At 53.6% G+C, this 16,215-nt stretch overlaps 1 protein-coding gene across 3 annotated transcripts in view; it reads right to left on the bottom strand.

Moving 5' to 3' along the window:
• The window catches only part of LOC122542058 (brevican core protein-like), a 111,099-nt gene that overhangs the window by 31,068 nt on the left and 63,816 nt on the right, over nucleotides 1-16,215 (bottom strand). For all 3 annotated transcript variants that reach the window (XM_087985077.1, XM_087985076.1, XM_087985075.1), the window contains exons 2-7: nucleotides 15,698-15,792; nucleotides 9,808-10,173; nucleotides 8,441-8,615; nucleotides 6,381-6,508; nucleotides 5,056-5,346; nucleotides 695-1,282 (exon numbers count right to left, since the gene is read on the bottom strand). In XM_087985077.1, coding sequence (XP_087841203.1) covers nucleotides 695-1,282; nucleotides 5,056-5,346; nucleotides 6,381-6,508; nucleotides 8,441-8,615; nucleotides 9,808-10,173; nucleotides 15,698-15,773 — 1,624 coding nt within the window. In that variant the 5' untranslated portion in view covers nucleotides 15,774-15,792. The remainder of the gene's footprint in view (nucleotides 1-694; nucleotides 1,283-5,055; nucleotides 5,347-6,380; nucleotides 6,509-8,440; nucleotides 8,616-9,807; nucleotides 10,174-15,697; nucleotides 15,793-16,215) is intronic.

Raw genomic sequence — 16,215 nt, forward strand, 5'->3', positions numbered from 1 at the left:
GACGTAAGAGGGGGAAGAGTGATCATAATTTAAATTCACCTCATCCGCCATTCCTCCATGTCACAACCCTCATCTCGACCCTGAGGTGGGAAATGTAACCTTTAAAACACTGGTAGAATCTCAGCCCCTCAGCATGGGCCAGCAAGCAGAGATGGGAAGGCGGGAACCCATTTCCTCACCTCCCACCCCCTAACACTGGAGCCACTGCGGTCCATGACACCCAGCAGAACTCAAGATCCCCGGCCCTGAACACGGTTAAGGATGTGTATGGCTGCACAATGGGATCCTACTCTGTTGAAATCGGTCACCCACGTTTCCCTAGTTACAGAGGGGGGTGCCGGACCACCAACAGAGTCCCCCATTGATTGTGAGGCATTTTGGGATGTCCCAAGGTAGTGGTAGGCACTGCAGAAAGAGAGAGAGAGAGAGAGAGAGAGACAGATAGATAGATAGAGACAGATAGACAGATAGATAGATAGAGACAGATAGATAGACAGATAGATAGATAGACAGACAGACAGACAAAAAGACAGACAGAGTTGGCATTGCATCCTTCTACAATGAATGGACCAACTCTCAGGTCTGTGGCAAAATAGTAACTGAGGGTTCAGAGGCTGTTGATGAGCAAATGCAACCCTCTCCAAAGTTCACTCGCACACTTCAGTGCCCAGGAATCAACCGTATGAAGGCCTACCTGTGGGTTGGAGGGCATTCAGTGCATGTGTCCCCTCCTCATCCATGCCTCCTTCCTCCTGGGGAGTGGTTCCTGGCACTCGTGGTGGGGATGCTGTGCCCTCCTTGACAGCTGGGGGGGCTTGACCGAGGGGTACCCGGACCTCGGAGCCGATGCTCTCGTCTCTGTCATCGCAATCCAGCTGCCCGATACGTGGAGACCCCTGGGCACATAGCGGGTCCTGGTCCTCGCTGTTGGGGGCAGCCCGGTTCCCGCCAGGGGTTTCTGAAGCTGGCCAGTGCTGGGGTGTGGAGCCCCACCGGTCCTGGGGTGCAGGAGCGGTTGTCAGTGCTCGCAGGACAGTGTTGAGTTGGGGCACCACCAGTGCAGTGTGAGGAGTGGCAGCTGGGGTATGTGGGTTGTCCAGTGGAACCACGTCTGTGCTCGGTGTGAAGGTAAACACGTCCCCCTTGACCTCTTCAGCGGCCTCAGCCTCAGTCACTAGCTCCCCCACGCCCTCCGTCGTGCTCTGCACCAGCACAGAATCCTCTGTGTGGTCCTCGTATTCCAGGTCTGTCGCAAAGTAGTCAGAATAGGACTCCTCCATTTCTGCAAAGGCAAGAGACAGAATGGGAGGGGACTGGGCTGCGGTTATATGATCCAAAATCGAGCGAATGCTTCTGAACAAAGCTCAAACAATCTAGAGAACGACTCAAACACCCACGGAAACAGAGAACTGAAAGAGATCACAGTGCCCCAGCAACGGACTTCACACCTTCCCGAGCCTATTACACAGGAAGAGACCATTCAGCCCACTCAAGCTTGTTATTTGTGAAATTCACCAACTGTTTGAGACTGTTACACATCAAGAGGAAGAGGCCACTCAAACCCCCTCCTCGTCCCTGTTACAGAACAAGAGAAAGAGGCCATTCAGCCCCCTCCTTGAGTCTGTTACATTCCCCCTCAATCCTCCTGCCCCCTCACCTCCCCATTCTCGCTCAACCCTCCTGCCCCTCACCTCGTCTTTCTCCCTCAATTCTCTTGCCTCCTCACCTCCCCATTCCCCTTCAATCCTCCTGCCCCTCACCTCCTCATTCCCCTTCAATCCTCCTGCCCCCTCACCTCCCCATTCCCTCTCAATCTTCCAACCCCCTCACCACCCCATTCCCCCTCAATCCTCCTGCCCCCTCACCTCCCCATTCCCCCTCAATCCTCCTGCCCCCTCACCTCCTCATTCCCCTTCAATCCTCCTGCCCCCTCACCTCCCCATTCCCCCTCAATCCTCCAACCCCCTCACCTTTCCATTCCCCCTCATTCCTCCTGCCCTCACACCTCCCCATTCCCCTTCAATCCACCTGCCCCCTCACCTCCCCATTCCCCTTGAATCCTCCTGCCGCCTCACCTCCCCATTCCCCCTCAATCCTTCTGCCCCCCACCTCACCATTCCCTCTCAATCCTCCAACCCCCTCACCTCCTCATTCCCCCTCAATCCTCCTGCCCCCTCACCTCCCCATTCCCCCTCAATCCTCCTGCCCCCTCACCTCCCCATTCCCCTTGAATCCTCCTGCCCCCTCACCTCCCCATTCCCCTTCAATCCACCTGCCCCCTCACCTCTCCATTCCCATTCAACCCTCCTGCCTCTTTACCTCCCCATTCCCCCTCAAGTCTCCTGCCCCCTCATCTCCTCATTCCCCTTCAATCCTCCTGCCCCCTCACCTCTCCATTTCCCCCTCAATCCTCCTGCCCCCTCACCTCCCCAATCCCCCTCAATCCTCCAACGCCCTCACCTCCCCATTCCCTTTCAATCCTCCTGCCCCTCACCTCTCCATTTCACCCCCAAATCCTCCTGCCCCCTCATCTCCCCATTCCCCCTCAATCCTCCAACCCCTCACCTTCCCATTCCCCCTCAATCATCCTGCCCCCTCACCTCCCCATTAACCTTCAATCCTCCTGCCCCCTCACCTCCCCATTCCCCCTCAATCCTCCAACCCCCTCACCTCCCCATTCCCCCTCAATCCTCCAACCCCCTGGTCTCCCCATTCCCCCTCATTCCTCCTGCCCCCTCACCTCCCATTTCCCCTTCAATCCTCCTGCCCCCGCACCTCCCCATTCCCCTTCAATCCTCCTGCCCCGTCACCTCCCCAATCCCCTTCAATCGTCCAGCCCCCTCAGTTCGTCATTCCCCCTCAATCCTCCAACCCCCTCACCTCCCCATTCCCCCTCAATCATCCTGCCCCCTCACCTCCCCATTCCCCCTCAATCCTCCAACCCCCTGGTCTCCCCATTCCCCCTCATTGCTCCTGCGCCCACACCTCCCCATTCCCCGTCAATCCTCCTGCCTCCTCACCTCCCCATTCCCCTTCAATCCTCCTGCCCCCTCACCTCCCCAATCCCCTTCAATCGTCCAGCCCCCTCACTTCGTCATTCCCCCTCAATCCTCCAACCCCCTCACCTCCCCATTCCCACTCAATCCTCCTGCCCCCTCACCTCCCCATTCCCCCCCAATTCTCCTGCATCCTCACCTCCCCATTCCCCCTCAATCCTCCAAACCCCTCACCTCCCCATTCCCCCTCATTCCTCCTGCGCCCACACCTCCCCATTCCCCTTCAATCCTCCTGCCCCCTCACCTCCCCATTCCCCTTCAATCCTCCTTCCCCCTCATCTCGCCATTCCCCCTCAATCCCCCTGCATCCTCACCTGACCTTTCCCCCTCAATCCTCCAACCCCCTCACCTCTCCATTCCTCCTCAATCCTCCTGCCTCCTCACCTCCCCATTCCCCCTCAATACTCCTGCCTCCTCACCTCCCCATTCCCCCTCAATCCTTCACCCCCTCACCTCGCCATTCCCCTTGAATCCTCCTGCCCACTCACCTCCCCATTCCCCTTCAATCCTCCTGCCCCCTCACCTTCCCATTCCCCCTCAATCATCCTGCCCCCTCACCTCCCCATTCACCTTCAATCCTCCTGCCCCCACACTTCCCCATTCCCCCTCAATCCTCCAACCCCCTCACTTCCCCATTCCCCCTCAATCCTCCAACCCCCTGGTCTCCCCATTCCCCCTCATTCCTCCTGCGCCCATACCTCCCCATTCCCCGTCAATCCTCCTGCCCCCTCACCTCCCCAAACCCCTTCAATCGTCCTGCCACCTCACCTCCCCATTCCCCTCAATCCTCCAACCCCCTCACCTCCCCATTCCCCCTCAATCCTCCTCCCCCTCACCTCGCCATTCCCCTTCAATCTTCCAACCCCCTCACCTCCCCATTCCCACTCAATCCTCTTGCCTCCTCACCTCCCCATTTGTCCCCAATTCTCTTGCATCCTCACCTCCCCATTCCCCCTCAATCCTCCTGCCCCCTCACCTCCCCATTCCCCCTCAATCCTCCAAACCCCTCACCCCCCCAATCCCCTTCAATCCTCCTGCCCCCTCACCTCCCCATTCCCCTTCAATCCTCCAAAGCCCTCACCTCTCCGTTCCCCCTCAATCCTCCTGCCCCCACACCTCCCCATTCCCCTTCAATCCTCCTGCCACCTCACCTCCCCATTCCCCTTAAATTCTCCAACCCCCTCACCTCCCCATTCCCCTTCAATCCTCCTGCCCCCTCACCTCCCCATTCCCCTTCAATCCTCCAACGCCCTCACCTCCCCGTTCCCCCTCAATCCTCCTGCCCCTCTCCTCATCTTTCCCCCTCAATCCTCCTGCCTCCTCACCTTGCCATTACCCTTCAATCCTCTTGCTACTCCTCACCTCCCCATTCCCCCTCAATCCTCCAACCCCCTCACCTCCCCATTCCCCTTCAATCCTCCAACGCCCTCACCTCCCCGTTACCCCTCAATCCTCCTGCCCCTCTCCTCATCTTTCCCCCTCAGTCCTCCTGCCTCCTCACCTTGCCATTACCCTTCAATCCTCTTGCTACTCCTCACCTCCCCATTCCCCCTCAATCCTCCAACCCCCTCACCTCCCCATTCCCCCTCAATCCTCCAACCCCCTCACCTCCCCATTCCCCTTCAATCCTCCTGCCCCCTCACCTCCCCATTCCCCTTCAATCCTCCTGCCTTCTCACCTCCCCATTCCCCCCTCAATCCACTTTCCCCCTCACCTCCCCATTCCCCCCTCAATCCACTTTCCCCCTCACCTCCCCATTCCCCTTCAATCCTCCTGCCCCCTCACCTCCCCATTCCCCCTCAATCCTCCTGCCTTCTCACCTCCCCATTCCCCCCTCAATCCACTTTCCCCCTCACCTCCCCATTCCCCTTCAATCCTCCTGCCCCCTCATCTCGTCACTCCCCCTCAATCCTCCTGCCCCCTCACTTTGCCTTCCCCTCATCCATCATTGCGTCCCACTCCCCCCCAACCCGTAGCCCAAACCTCAGAGGATAGTTACCTAGAAAACAGAAGGCTCCGTGCAGCGAGGAGGGGTCGAGGAATCCGGTCTGGTTGCGGAAGGCGTAAACGGTCTTGACCCCAGGGACATGGCCCCCACAACGTTCCCTGGCGTTGACGATGGGATATCTCACACTACCATCAAAGAGCCACCCAGGGGTGCAGTGGTCAAAGCCCTGGCTCCAGGCTGCGTACAGCTCACCAGTGGTTGCCAGGCGAGAGCCTCGCTCCTCGCAAAACTGTGTGGCATCCTCAAAGGTGAGGCTGTCCACATCACTGGCAAAAATACTCCCTGTAATGGAGAGAGAGAGAGAGGGCCAGCTTTTACACTGTTTCACACCCACTCAGAGCCATAACTTTCACCCTCAGAAACTATAGCAAATAATTAGCAGAGAGGAAGATAACACACAACAGAATTTGATCAGTGACAACAGGACTTGTGTTTTTAACCCAATATTTATTGGTCCCAAGACGTCTTAAAATCCAACAGTGCGCTCTCCCTCAGCACTGACCCTCCGACCGTGCCCGCTCCCTCAGCACTGACCCTCTGACAGTGCCCTCTCCCTCAGCGCTGACCCTCCAACAGTGTCCTCTCCCTCAGGGCTGACCCTCCTACAGTGCCCTCTCCCTCCCTCCCTCCTACAGTGTGACACTCCCTCAGCACTGAGCCTCTTACAGTGCCCGCTCCTTCAGCACTGACCCTCCGACAGTGCCCACTCCCTCAGCGCTGACCCACCGACCATGCCCACTCCCTCAGCACTGACCCTCCGACAGTGCCCACTCCCTCAGCGCTGACCCACCGACCATGCCCACTCCCTCAGCACTGACCCTCTGACCGTGCACTCTCCCTCAGCACTGACCCTCCGACCGTGCCCTCTCCCTCAGCACTGACCCTCCGACTGTGCACTCTCCCTCAGCGCTGACCCTCCGACCGTGCCCTCTCCCTCAGCACTGACCCTCCGACTGTGCACTCTCCCTCAGCACTGACCCTCCGACTGTGCACTCTCCCTCAGCGCTGACCCTCCGACCGTGCACTGTCCCTCAGCACTGACCCTCCGACCATGCCCACTCCCTCAGCACTGACCCTCTGACCGTGCCCAGTCCCTCAGCGCTGACCCTCCGACAATGTGGCAGTTCCCCGAAAGTGCACTGCTCCCTCAGTTTTCCTCTCATCTTTGAGCAGAGAGACGCAGATGGTGACAGAGATGGACAGAGTGAGAGACGGAGAGGTTTGGGGAGGGACCTCCAGAGCTCAGGGCCCCAGGCAGCTGATGGCATAGTGGTGTAGCGCTGGGAATTGGGCGATGGGTGAAAGCTCCAAAGTACCTTCTAAGTCTTCAACGTAGCAGTAGACGTCGTACGTGTCCTCTGGGTCTTGTGTACCATAGTTGCGAACACCAGGGAAACCATCCATGTCCCCATAGCAACCAGCTCGTGGGGTGTGTATGGGATAGCTGGGACAGAGGACAGAGAGAGCGTCAATCAAGGCCACACCCGAACTTGGAAAAACACTTCCACTTCCATTCATTAACTTTGTTAGACTCACATCAACACGGTGCTCGGAGTTTTGAATTTGCATAAACAAAGAGCTGTGGGAGGCTGGAGATCTGAACCAAGAACAGAAATTGCTGGGGAAGTGAGGATATGGGTCCAGGTGATCTCAGGATTCCCATTAGGTTAGAATTAGCATCGGGTGGGAATGACCATGACCATCAGGACTAAGACTTTGTTTCATTTGGTTAACCTGTTCAGAGATGTTGTTGCAGCTCTCTGCAGCAGGTGGGACTTGAACCTGGAACTCCTGGTTCATAGGTCAGGATACTACCACTGCAACATTAGAGCCTATTTGGGGGCAGTTTTATCTACTTTTTGCCTTTTTCTTTCACTCAGAATTGTTATCACGTCCAACTGAGTGCCTTCCAACCACCAAAATCACGGTGAATGTTTGCAATTTTTTTAAACCAGGAACTACCACCAGTTAAAACACCCGTGTACCACATAAGTATTCACAGGGAAAGTCCATTGTGTGTTGTGCAAAACATCGAAGGTGAGGTGGGGAATAGCGAGAGCTGGAAAGGACTAAGTCGAAAGAGAGTTAGGTAGCGGAAATAAAGCCCTATATCTCCCATTGTGCCTTTCTCTGCTGGGTTAGGATGAGGGTGAAAATTAGGTTAGGGCTAAGGATACTTTTGGATTAGGAATGAGAGCTAAATCTAAATTAGAGTTAGGATTAGGATCACACAAAGAGTTGTGGCCATGTTTGGGGACGGGGACTAGGTTACATAATGTTATTCAGGATGGCTACAGAGTTAGAGTTAGCACAGGATCAAATTAGAGTTCGTTTAAGGATTATGTTAAGAGTTAGGATCAAGTTTCAGGTTAGATTACATAATGTCATTAAGTCTTGCAGGCAGGAAATTAGGACAGAGTTACAGTAGGATTAGTTCAGATTAAGAATGGTACTGTTTAGGGGTCAGGGGTAGGTTATTTAATGTTGTTAAGGATTGCAGGCAGGAGGTTAGAGTTGGCACAAAGGTTGGATAGGGTTAGGCTAGAGTTAGAATGAGTCAAGTTAGGGATCCAAATATAATGGGCAGTTAGAGTTTAGGTCCTGGTCATGATGTTGCCAGGTTGGAGGATTTGAGCTATAGGGAGGGGCTAAATAGGCTGGGGCTGGTTTCCCTGGAGCGTTGAAGGCTGAGGAGTGACCTTCTAAAGGTTTATGAAATAATGAGGGGCATGGATAGGATAAATAGACAAGGTCTATTCCCCAGGGTACGGTAGTCCAAAACTAAAGCATATGGGTTTAGGGTGAGAGGGGAAAGATTTAAAAGGGACCTAAGGGGCAACTGTGGAAGTGCCAGTGTTAGACTGGGATGGACACAGTCAAAAATCACACGACACCGGGTTATAGTCCAACAGGTTTATTTAAGTTTTCCCCAGTGTTGTGGATTTGCAACTTTTTCAGACAGAGGGTGGTACGTGTATGGAATGGAGCTGCCAGAGGAAGTGGTGGAGGCTGGTACAGTTACAGCATTTAAAAGGCATCTGGATGGATATATGAATAGGAAGGGTTTAGAGGGATTTGGGCCAAATGTTGGCAAATGGGAATAGATTAGGTTAGGATATCTGGTCAGTATGGATGGCTTGTACTGAAAGGTCTATTTCCCCGTGCTGTGTGATTGTATGACTCTAGTCAATAACTTGCATTGGATGGAGAGTGGAAGGACAGAACCAACTGTGCAATGTGACACGTACACAGGTCAGAGTGCAGGTTAGGGTAACTGGTGTGGGCTGCTGTTACTGTAATTACATGTGACACAGGGCACAATGACGATACCGTGATCTCCTGTGGGGCATATATAGACAGGGTGGTGGTCACTTACCGCACAGTTTGATCAGACAGCCAGCCGGCATCACACTGCTCAAAGCCACTGGCATAGGCAGTCTCCAGCTGCTCAGGGGTAGCTATCCTGGCACTGACGTCAGCACAGGCCTGCTGTGCTCTGGCAAAGCTGAAGGCGTAGCGAGTGGAGGTCTCACGGTAGTGAAATACGACACCTGGAAAAGTGCGAGGTCAGAAGGAGAGGTGCAAAAAGACCCACAATACAGTCCGCAATCCCCCTCCCAACCCCAAGAGGCTAGTCTCTCCCTGCCCACTTCCTATCTCCTTAGATCCATATGCATGGCCCAGGTAACAACACCCCCTTCACCCAGCTCTACCCTTTTAATCTCCTCCAATCCATGATCATCCACAAAGTGAGGCAGCTGTTAGCAGACACTATACTCCAGCTCAGGACAGTCAGTCTTAAAATCCTCTGACAGAGCCTGCTCCCTCAGCACTGACCCCCCCCCCGATAATGTGGCACTCCCTCGGTGCTGACCCCCTGACAATGCGGCACTCCCTCGGTGCTGACCCTCCAGCAGTGCCCTCTCCCTCAGCGCTGACCCTCCGACAGTGCCTGCTCCCTCAGCACTGACCCTCTGACAGTGCCCACTCCCTCAGTACTTACCCTCCGACAGTGCCTGCTCCCTCAGCGCTGACCCTCCGACAGTGCCTGCTCCCTCAGCACTGACTCTCCGACAGTGCCTGCTCCCTCAGTGCTGACCCTCCGACAGTGCCTGCTCCCTCAGCGCTGACCCTCTGACATTGCCCACTCCCTCAGCACTGACCCTCCGACAGTGCCTGCTCCCTCAGCGCTGACCCTCTGACATTGCCCTCTCCCTCAGCGCTGACCCTCCGACAGTGCCTGCTCCCTCAGCGCTGACCCTCTGACATTGCCCTCTCCCTCAGCGCTGACCCTCCGACAGTGCCTGCTCCCTCAGCGCTGACCCTCTGACATTGCCCTCTCCCTCAGCGCTGACCCTCTGACAGTGCCTGCTCCCTCAGCGCTGACCCTCTGACAGTGCCTGCTCCCTCAGCGCTGACCCTCTGACAGTGCCCGCTCCCTCAGCACTGAACCTCCGACAATGCCTGCTCCCTCAGTGCTGACCCTCTGACAGTGCCCACTCCCTCAGTACTGACCCTCTGACAGTGCCTGCTCCCTCAGCACTGACCCTCTGACAGTGCCCGCTCCCTCAGCACTGAACCTCCGACAATGCCTGCTCCCTCAGTGCTGACCCTCTGACAGTGCCCACTCCCTCAGTACTGACCCTCTGACAGTGCCTGCTCCCTCAGCGCTGACCCTCGGACAGTGCCCACTCCCTCAGCGCTGACCCTCTGACCGTGCAGCACACCCCACTCTCCCGTTACCTTTAACAACAAGCTCAGTGAAGTCCTGTGCATCGTCTATCCCGTGTTGCACCTCACAGCGGTAGATCCCTGAGTCATTGCTGAGCAGTTGACGAATCTCCAGGGAGACATCAGTGACCGTGGCTGGGTAATGTGGCAGTGTCACCCTCCGGTGGTACCTCTCGTTGACCTTCACTTTGAGCACCGTGGCCACCAGGATGTCAGTCTCGTTGCCATCGCGAATAAAACTCCACTTGACCCTCGGTGTACCGGGAGTCTGGGGGGGCTCGGAATAAGAGGCGAAGCAGGGAATGGTCAGGCTGGCACCCAGCACCCCCCGTATTGGTGTCAGGGCACCGATTGTCACATTCAGCGCCCTTACCTCCTCTGAGAGAGAAGCACGTTCGATTGGTCACTCATCGTTGTCCACATCAATCACCCCATTCCAAATCTCTCTGTCTCTCTTATTCTCCCCTTCCATCTACCATTTCTGCCAATTACTCCCACACTTGTCCCCTCACTCCCTCATTGCTTCTGGCGTTCTCTGTTTAATCCTCAGCATCTCCTGTCTCATTCCTCCTTCCTTCATCCCATCACTTTATCTTTCCTCTCTCCGATTCTCTTTATCCTTCCTCTATTTCCATTTCCCTTCTCTCCCCCTCTCTCTCTCAATAACACCCTCCCTTACCTTCTCCTCTCTAACTCCCACCCATCCTCTCTCTTCCACACTCCCTCGTTCTCTTTCCCTCCCACTGGGTGTTTCTCTCATTGCCTCTCTCTCTCGTCCTCACCGGTCCCTCCTCTCTTGCGCTTTCTCCCTCTCTCAATTCCCCTTTCTCTCCCTCCTTCAGCTCTCTCCTCATTGTATCCCTCCCTCCGTTCTGACTCTCTCTCCCTCTCTTAGAGTCATAGAGATATACAGCATGGAAACAGACCTTTCGGTCCAACTCGTCCATGCTGACCTGATATCCTAAATTACTCTAGTCCCATTTGCCAGCATCTGGCCCATATCACCCTAAACCCCTCCTATTCATGTACTCCTCTCACTCTTTTCCCCTCTCAATTTCTCTCCCTTTCTTCTCACTCTCCTTCCTCCTCACTCTCCTTCCTCCCCCCCTTCTCCCTCCCTCCTAGTGTCTCATTCCCTCTGTTGCTTTACCATTCCATCTCACTTCCTCCCTCCACTCTTGCTCTCACTACCACTATCACCTCCCCCCTCCCCATCTCTCCTTTCTCTTTCACACTCTCTCTCTCTCCTCCCTTCCCTCTCTCTTTAACTTCCACCTGATTGCCTCTCTTGGTCGCATTCTCCTCCCTTCCTCCCTCCATCTGACTCTGTCTCTTGCTTTCTCTTTCTCCCTCTTTCTCTCTCTCACTCCACCCCTTCCCTCCCTCTCTCTTTAAGTCCCTACCTCCTGACTCGCTTTTTGGTCACATTTTCCTCTCTACCTTCTTTCACTCTCTCTCTCTCTCTCTCTCTCCCACCCTCCATCTCTCACTCCCTCTCCCTCTGTCTCTCACCCCCTTGCTCCCTCAACATCTTTCTTTTCTCCCCTCTGTTGCTCACTCCCTCTCTCACCCTCTCATTCTCACTCCCTCTCTTGCTTTCACTCTCCCTCTCTCTCCCCCTTCCTCCTTGTCTTTCACTCCCTCCTTCCCTCCCTCTCTTGCTTCACCCCCACTGCCATCTCCCCTCCCATCTCTCTGCCTTTAACGCTCAGTCGGGATATGTGTCCCTCACACTGTGGAGTTCAGTGAATTCTCTTAAGCCGCTGTTCGCCGTAGTTAGTGGGATGCTCAGCTTTAGGAGAGCAAGCAGGACGCACCACTGTCTAGCAAGCAATCACTTCCAGCCAAGGGTGAATGCCAACGCAACATCAAATAGGAAAAGGGGGTGATTTCATACCATTCTCAAAGGGGTTTGGGTCAAAAAGTGTGGTGCTGGAAAAGCGCAGCCGGTCAGTCAGCATCCGAGGAGCAGGAGAGTCCCATTTCTGGCATAAGCTCTTCTTCAGGGATGTCCGAAACATGGACTCTCCTGCTCCTCAGATACTGCCTGACCGGCTGTGCTTTTCCAGCTCCACACTCTCGACTCTGATCTCCCGCATCTGCAATCCTACTCTCTCTCAAAGGGGTTGGACAGGGTCAGCTCGGACAGATGTTTTTCCACTGATTCAAGAATCTCAAATGATTTCTCTTCCCTTTTTAGCCCATCACTGGCTGGGGCCAGCATTTATCATCCATTCCTCATTGCACAGAGCACAGTTTAAGAACTGACTCCCATCAGCTGTGGGTTTGGACTCATGTGTAGCCCCAAACTGGCTAAGGAGAGCAAATGCCCTTTTGCAATTAGTGAATCCCATGGGGTTTTTACCAGAATCGATGATGGCTGTCATCATAGGTTTTTTTTTAATGCAATCCAAATTTCAGAAAGATAAAACCCCTAGTGACCTGGGGGTACATGTGCGCAAAACACAAACAGCTAGCACAGGGGCAGCATGGAATCGGGAAGGGCTAATGCAATATTGGCCCTGATTTCAAGAGTAGGCAAGTCTTACTGCAACTGTCCAAGGTGCTGGGGAGACCCCATTGGGAGAACTATGAGCAGTTTTGGTCCCTTATTTAAGGAAAGGTATCGTTTCATTGGAGGCAGTTCAGAGATAGTTCACTAAACTTAAATGGACTGACTACATAAACACAGTGGCTACAATAGCAGTTCGGAGACTGGGAATCCTGCAGCGAGTAACTCACCTCCTGACTCCTGAAAGCCTGTCCACCATCTACAAGTCAGGATCAAGATGGAATACTCTGCACTTGCCCTGAATGGGTGCGGCTCCAACAACACTCAAGAAGCTTGACACCATCCAAGACAAAGCAGCCCCCACTTGATTGGACCCCTACCCACAAAATCCACTCCCTCCCCCACTGACGCTCAGTAGCAGCAGTGTGTACCATCTACAAGATGCACTGCAGTGACTCACCAAAGATCCTCAGGCAGCAGCATCCAAACCCACCACCACTTCCATCTACAAGGTCAAGGGCAGCAGATACATGGGAACACCACCCCCTGCAAATTCCCCTCCGAGCCCCTCCCCATCCTGACTTGGAAATATATCACCATCCCTTCAGTGTCGCTGGGTCAGAATCCTGGGATTCCCTCCCTGAGGGCATTGTGGGTCAACCCACTGCAGATGGACTGCAGTGCTTCTCGAAGGAAGCTCACTCTCCCCTGCTCAAGAGGGCAACTAGGGACAGGCAAGAAATGCTGGGCCCAGCCAGCGACACCCATGTCCTGCAAAATGAATACATTTTAAAAAAGACTAGGATGATCCCAGGTAGGAGGGATTGTCTTATGAGTAAACAGGTTGGAACTCTACTCACTGGAGTTTAGAAGACTGAGAGGTGATCTCATTGAGGATTCTTAAGGGTCTTGACTTGGACAATCTGAGAGGATGTTACCTCTCATTGGGAGGGTCCAGGAGCACAGGGTATCATCAGAGGGGGTGCCACTTTAAGACTGAGATGAGGAGGATTTTATCCTGTCAAAGTTTTTAAGTCTTTGGAAGTCCTCGCCACAGAGAGAGCTGTGGGGGCAGTGCCCTTGTCTGTTTTTAAGACTGAGCTAGCTAGATTCTTGATCAGTTGGGGAAATCAAACATTACGGGAGGAGAACAGAGCAGGAAAGTGGGCAGGAAGAGAATTGGATCAGCCATGATCCTATTGAATGGTGGAGCAAGCTTGAGGGGCCGAATGGCCTCCTCCTGTTCCCATTTTATATGCATTAACCTGCTGTGGTGGTATGTCACTGGGCTAGTCAGCCAGAAGCACAGGCTAATGGCTTGAGTTACAAGTTCAAACCCCACCATTTCCTTTTTGTTTGGAAGTATGGAATTAGAACTGGGCCAAATGGTGACGACATTACTATTGACAATGGAGATTAAAAAATCCCTTCGGGTTCACTAATGGAAAAGGTAATCTGCCATTCCTATCATGTATGGGCCTACACGCAACTCCAGAGCCCACAGCGATGGGAGTCACCTCTTTATTGCCCTCTGAAATAGCCCCACCGGGTTGAAGGGGTAACTGGGGGACCAGCAACAACTCCGGGCACCACCACTGGTGCCTATGGCCCGTGAGTAAGTTATTTTAAAAATAAAGAAATCCCCCAAGTTGTGGCTGACCAGGAGAAGGCCATTCAGCCCCTTGAGCCAGTTTTGCCAGTCAATGAGATCATGATGGCTCCATGGCCTAACTCCATATCCAAATCCATAAATCCCTGAAGGTGTTAGCACACGGTGGTGAGTTAAGGCATACAAGATGCCTTCATTAACTGGGGTGTCAAATATCGGAGCAGGGAAGTCTTGTTACAACAGTGTAGAGCAATGTTTAGGCAACTTTGGAATTACTGTGTGTGGTTCTTGGCACCACACTATCAGAAGGACATGATTACACATGTTTAGATACAGAGTAAAGCTCCCTCTACACTGTTCCCCCATCACACACGCCCAGGACACGGACAACACAGGGTTAGATACAGAGTGAAGCTCTCTCTAAACTCTTCCCCCATCACACAATCCCAGGGACAGGGACAGCACAGGGTTAGATACAGAGTAAAGCTCCCTCTACACTGTTCCCCCATCACACACTCCCAGGACAGGGACAGCACGGGGTTAGATACAGAGTAAAGCTCCCTCTACACTGTTCCCCCATCACACACTCCCAGGACAGGAACAACACGGGGTTAGATACAGAGTGAAGCTTCCTCTACACTGTTCCCCCATCAAACACTCCCAGGACAGGGACAGCACGGGGTTAGAAACAGAGTGAAGCTTCCTCTACACTGTTCCCCCATCAAACACTCCCAGGACAGGGACAGCACGGGGTTAGAAACAGAGTGAAGCTTCCTCTACACTGTCCCCCATCACACACTACCAGGGCAGGGACAGCACGGGTTAGATACAGAGTCAAGCTCCTTCTACACTGCCCTCCAACACACAGTCCCAGGACAGTGACAGCACGGGGTTAGATACAGAGTAAAGCTCCCCCTACACTATCCCCTCATCAAACACTCCCAGGACAGGGATAGCACGGGGTTAGATTCAGAGTAAAGCTCCCTCTACACTGTCCCACCATCAAACACTCCCAGGGACAGGACAGCACAGGGTTAGATTCAGAGTAGTGCTACCTCTACTCTTCGAAATTTAAAGTAAAGTCCCCTCTACACGGTTCTCATCAAAGACTCCCAGGACAGGGATAGCACAGGGTTAGATTATAGAGCTAAGCTTCCTCTAATCTTTCAAACTGAAAGTAAAGTTTCTACACTATCACCATCCAGCACTCCCAGGATAAGGATAGCATGGGATTAGATACCGAGTGAAGCTTTCAGCATTATTTTAACCTGCAGTGTCCCTATCAAACATTCCCAGGCTAGGTACAGCATGGGATTACATACAGAATAAAACTTGTGAAAACAGTCCTTGTGAATTGAAAGTCAAACTCACTCTACTCTTCTATGCTGAAAATGAGGGAAAATGGAGCCTCCTCTACACTGCCTCCCATCGAACACTCCCAGTGCAGGGACGACGTGGGCAGAATGGCCTGTTTCTACGGTGTGAGTCAATGACTATCCCTTAACACAGCAGCTGATGATCCATAGCTGGGCATTGCTGAGATGAGCCTTGAACCCTGAGTCTCTGACAAAGGCTTTGACAAAGGGTCAGTTAGACTCGAAACGTCAGCTCTTTTCTCTCCTTACAGATGCTGCCAGACCTGCTGAGATTATCCAGCATTTTCTCTTTTGGTTCCCGAGTCTCTAGATTGGACCTGAGCTTACAGAGAGTGTTGGGGGGAAGGGGGTGGAATAATTCCACGCAAAACGCCATCAATAAACCCGAAAGGGAGAGACTCTTACCCTGAACTGCGTTTGACAGAGGCAGAGCCATCAATACGTCCTGGAGAATGAAGATCAGCAACAGAGATGGTAACATGTCCAGGCTGAGGCAAGAGCTGGTAAACGGAATGAGAAGGGTTAGCTGTGATAGGCCGAAGGGCCTCTTCCCTGTGCTGCAGACCTCTATCACCTTAAATATCCACCTGTCAAGGTGCCACTCTGTTTTGCCTAAACCGCTCCGCCATTGGCAGCGGTCAGGGACCCTGGACTCTAGGATTCTCTCTCCACACCCTCCCCATCTCACCTCTTCGAGGACCTGATTAAACTCAGGACGGTACAGGTGCTATGTGCATGCATGAGAGAGAGAGAGAGAGAGAGAGCGCAGGGAGGATTCGTCAGGTCGATTTGTCCCAGACCCAGGAAAATAAATAAGACTATAAGACCATAAGACATAGAAGCAGAACTTAGGCTATTCAGCCCATTGAATCTGCTCCTCCACTCAATCATGGCTGATAGGTTTCTCAACCCCATTCTCCCAC

This window comes from Chiloscyllium plagiosum, unplaced genomic scaffold, assembly GCF_037043375.1.
Source record: "Chiloscyllium plagiosum isolate Xiang-an unplaced genomic scaffold, Cpla_swu_hap1 HiC_scaffold_50, whole genome shotgun sequence".
Taxonomy (NCBI): Eukaryota; Metazoa; Chordata; class Chondrichthyes; order Orectolobiformes; family Hemiscylliidae; genus Chiloscyllium; species Chiloscyllium plagiosum.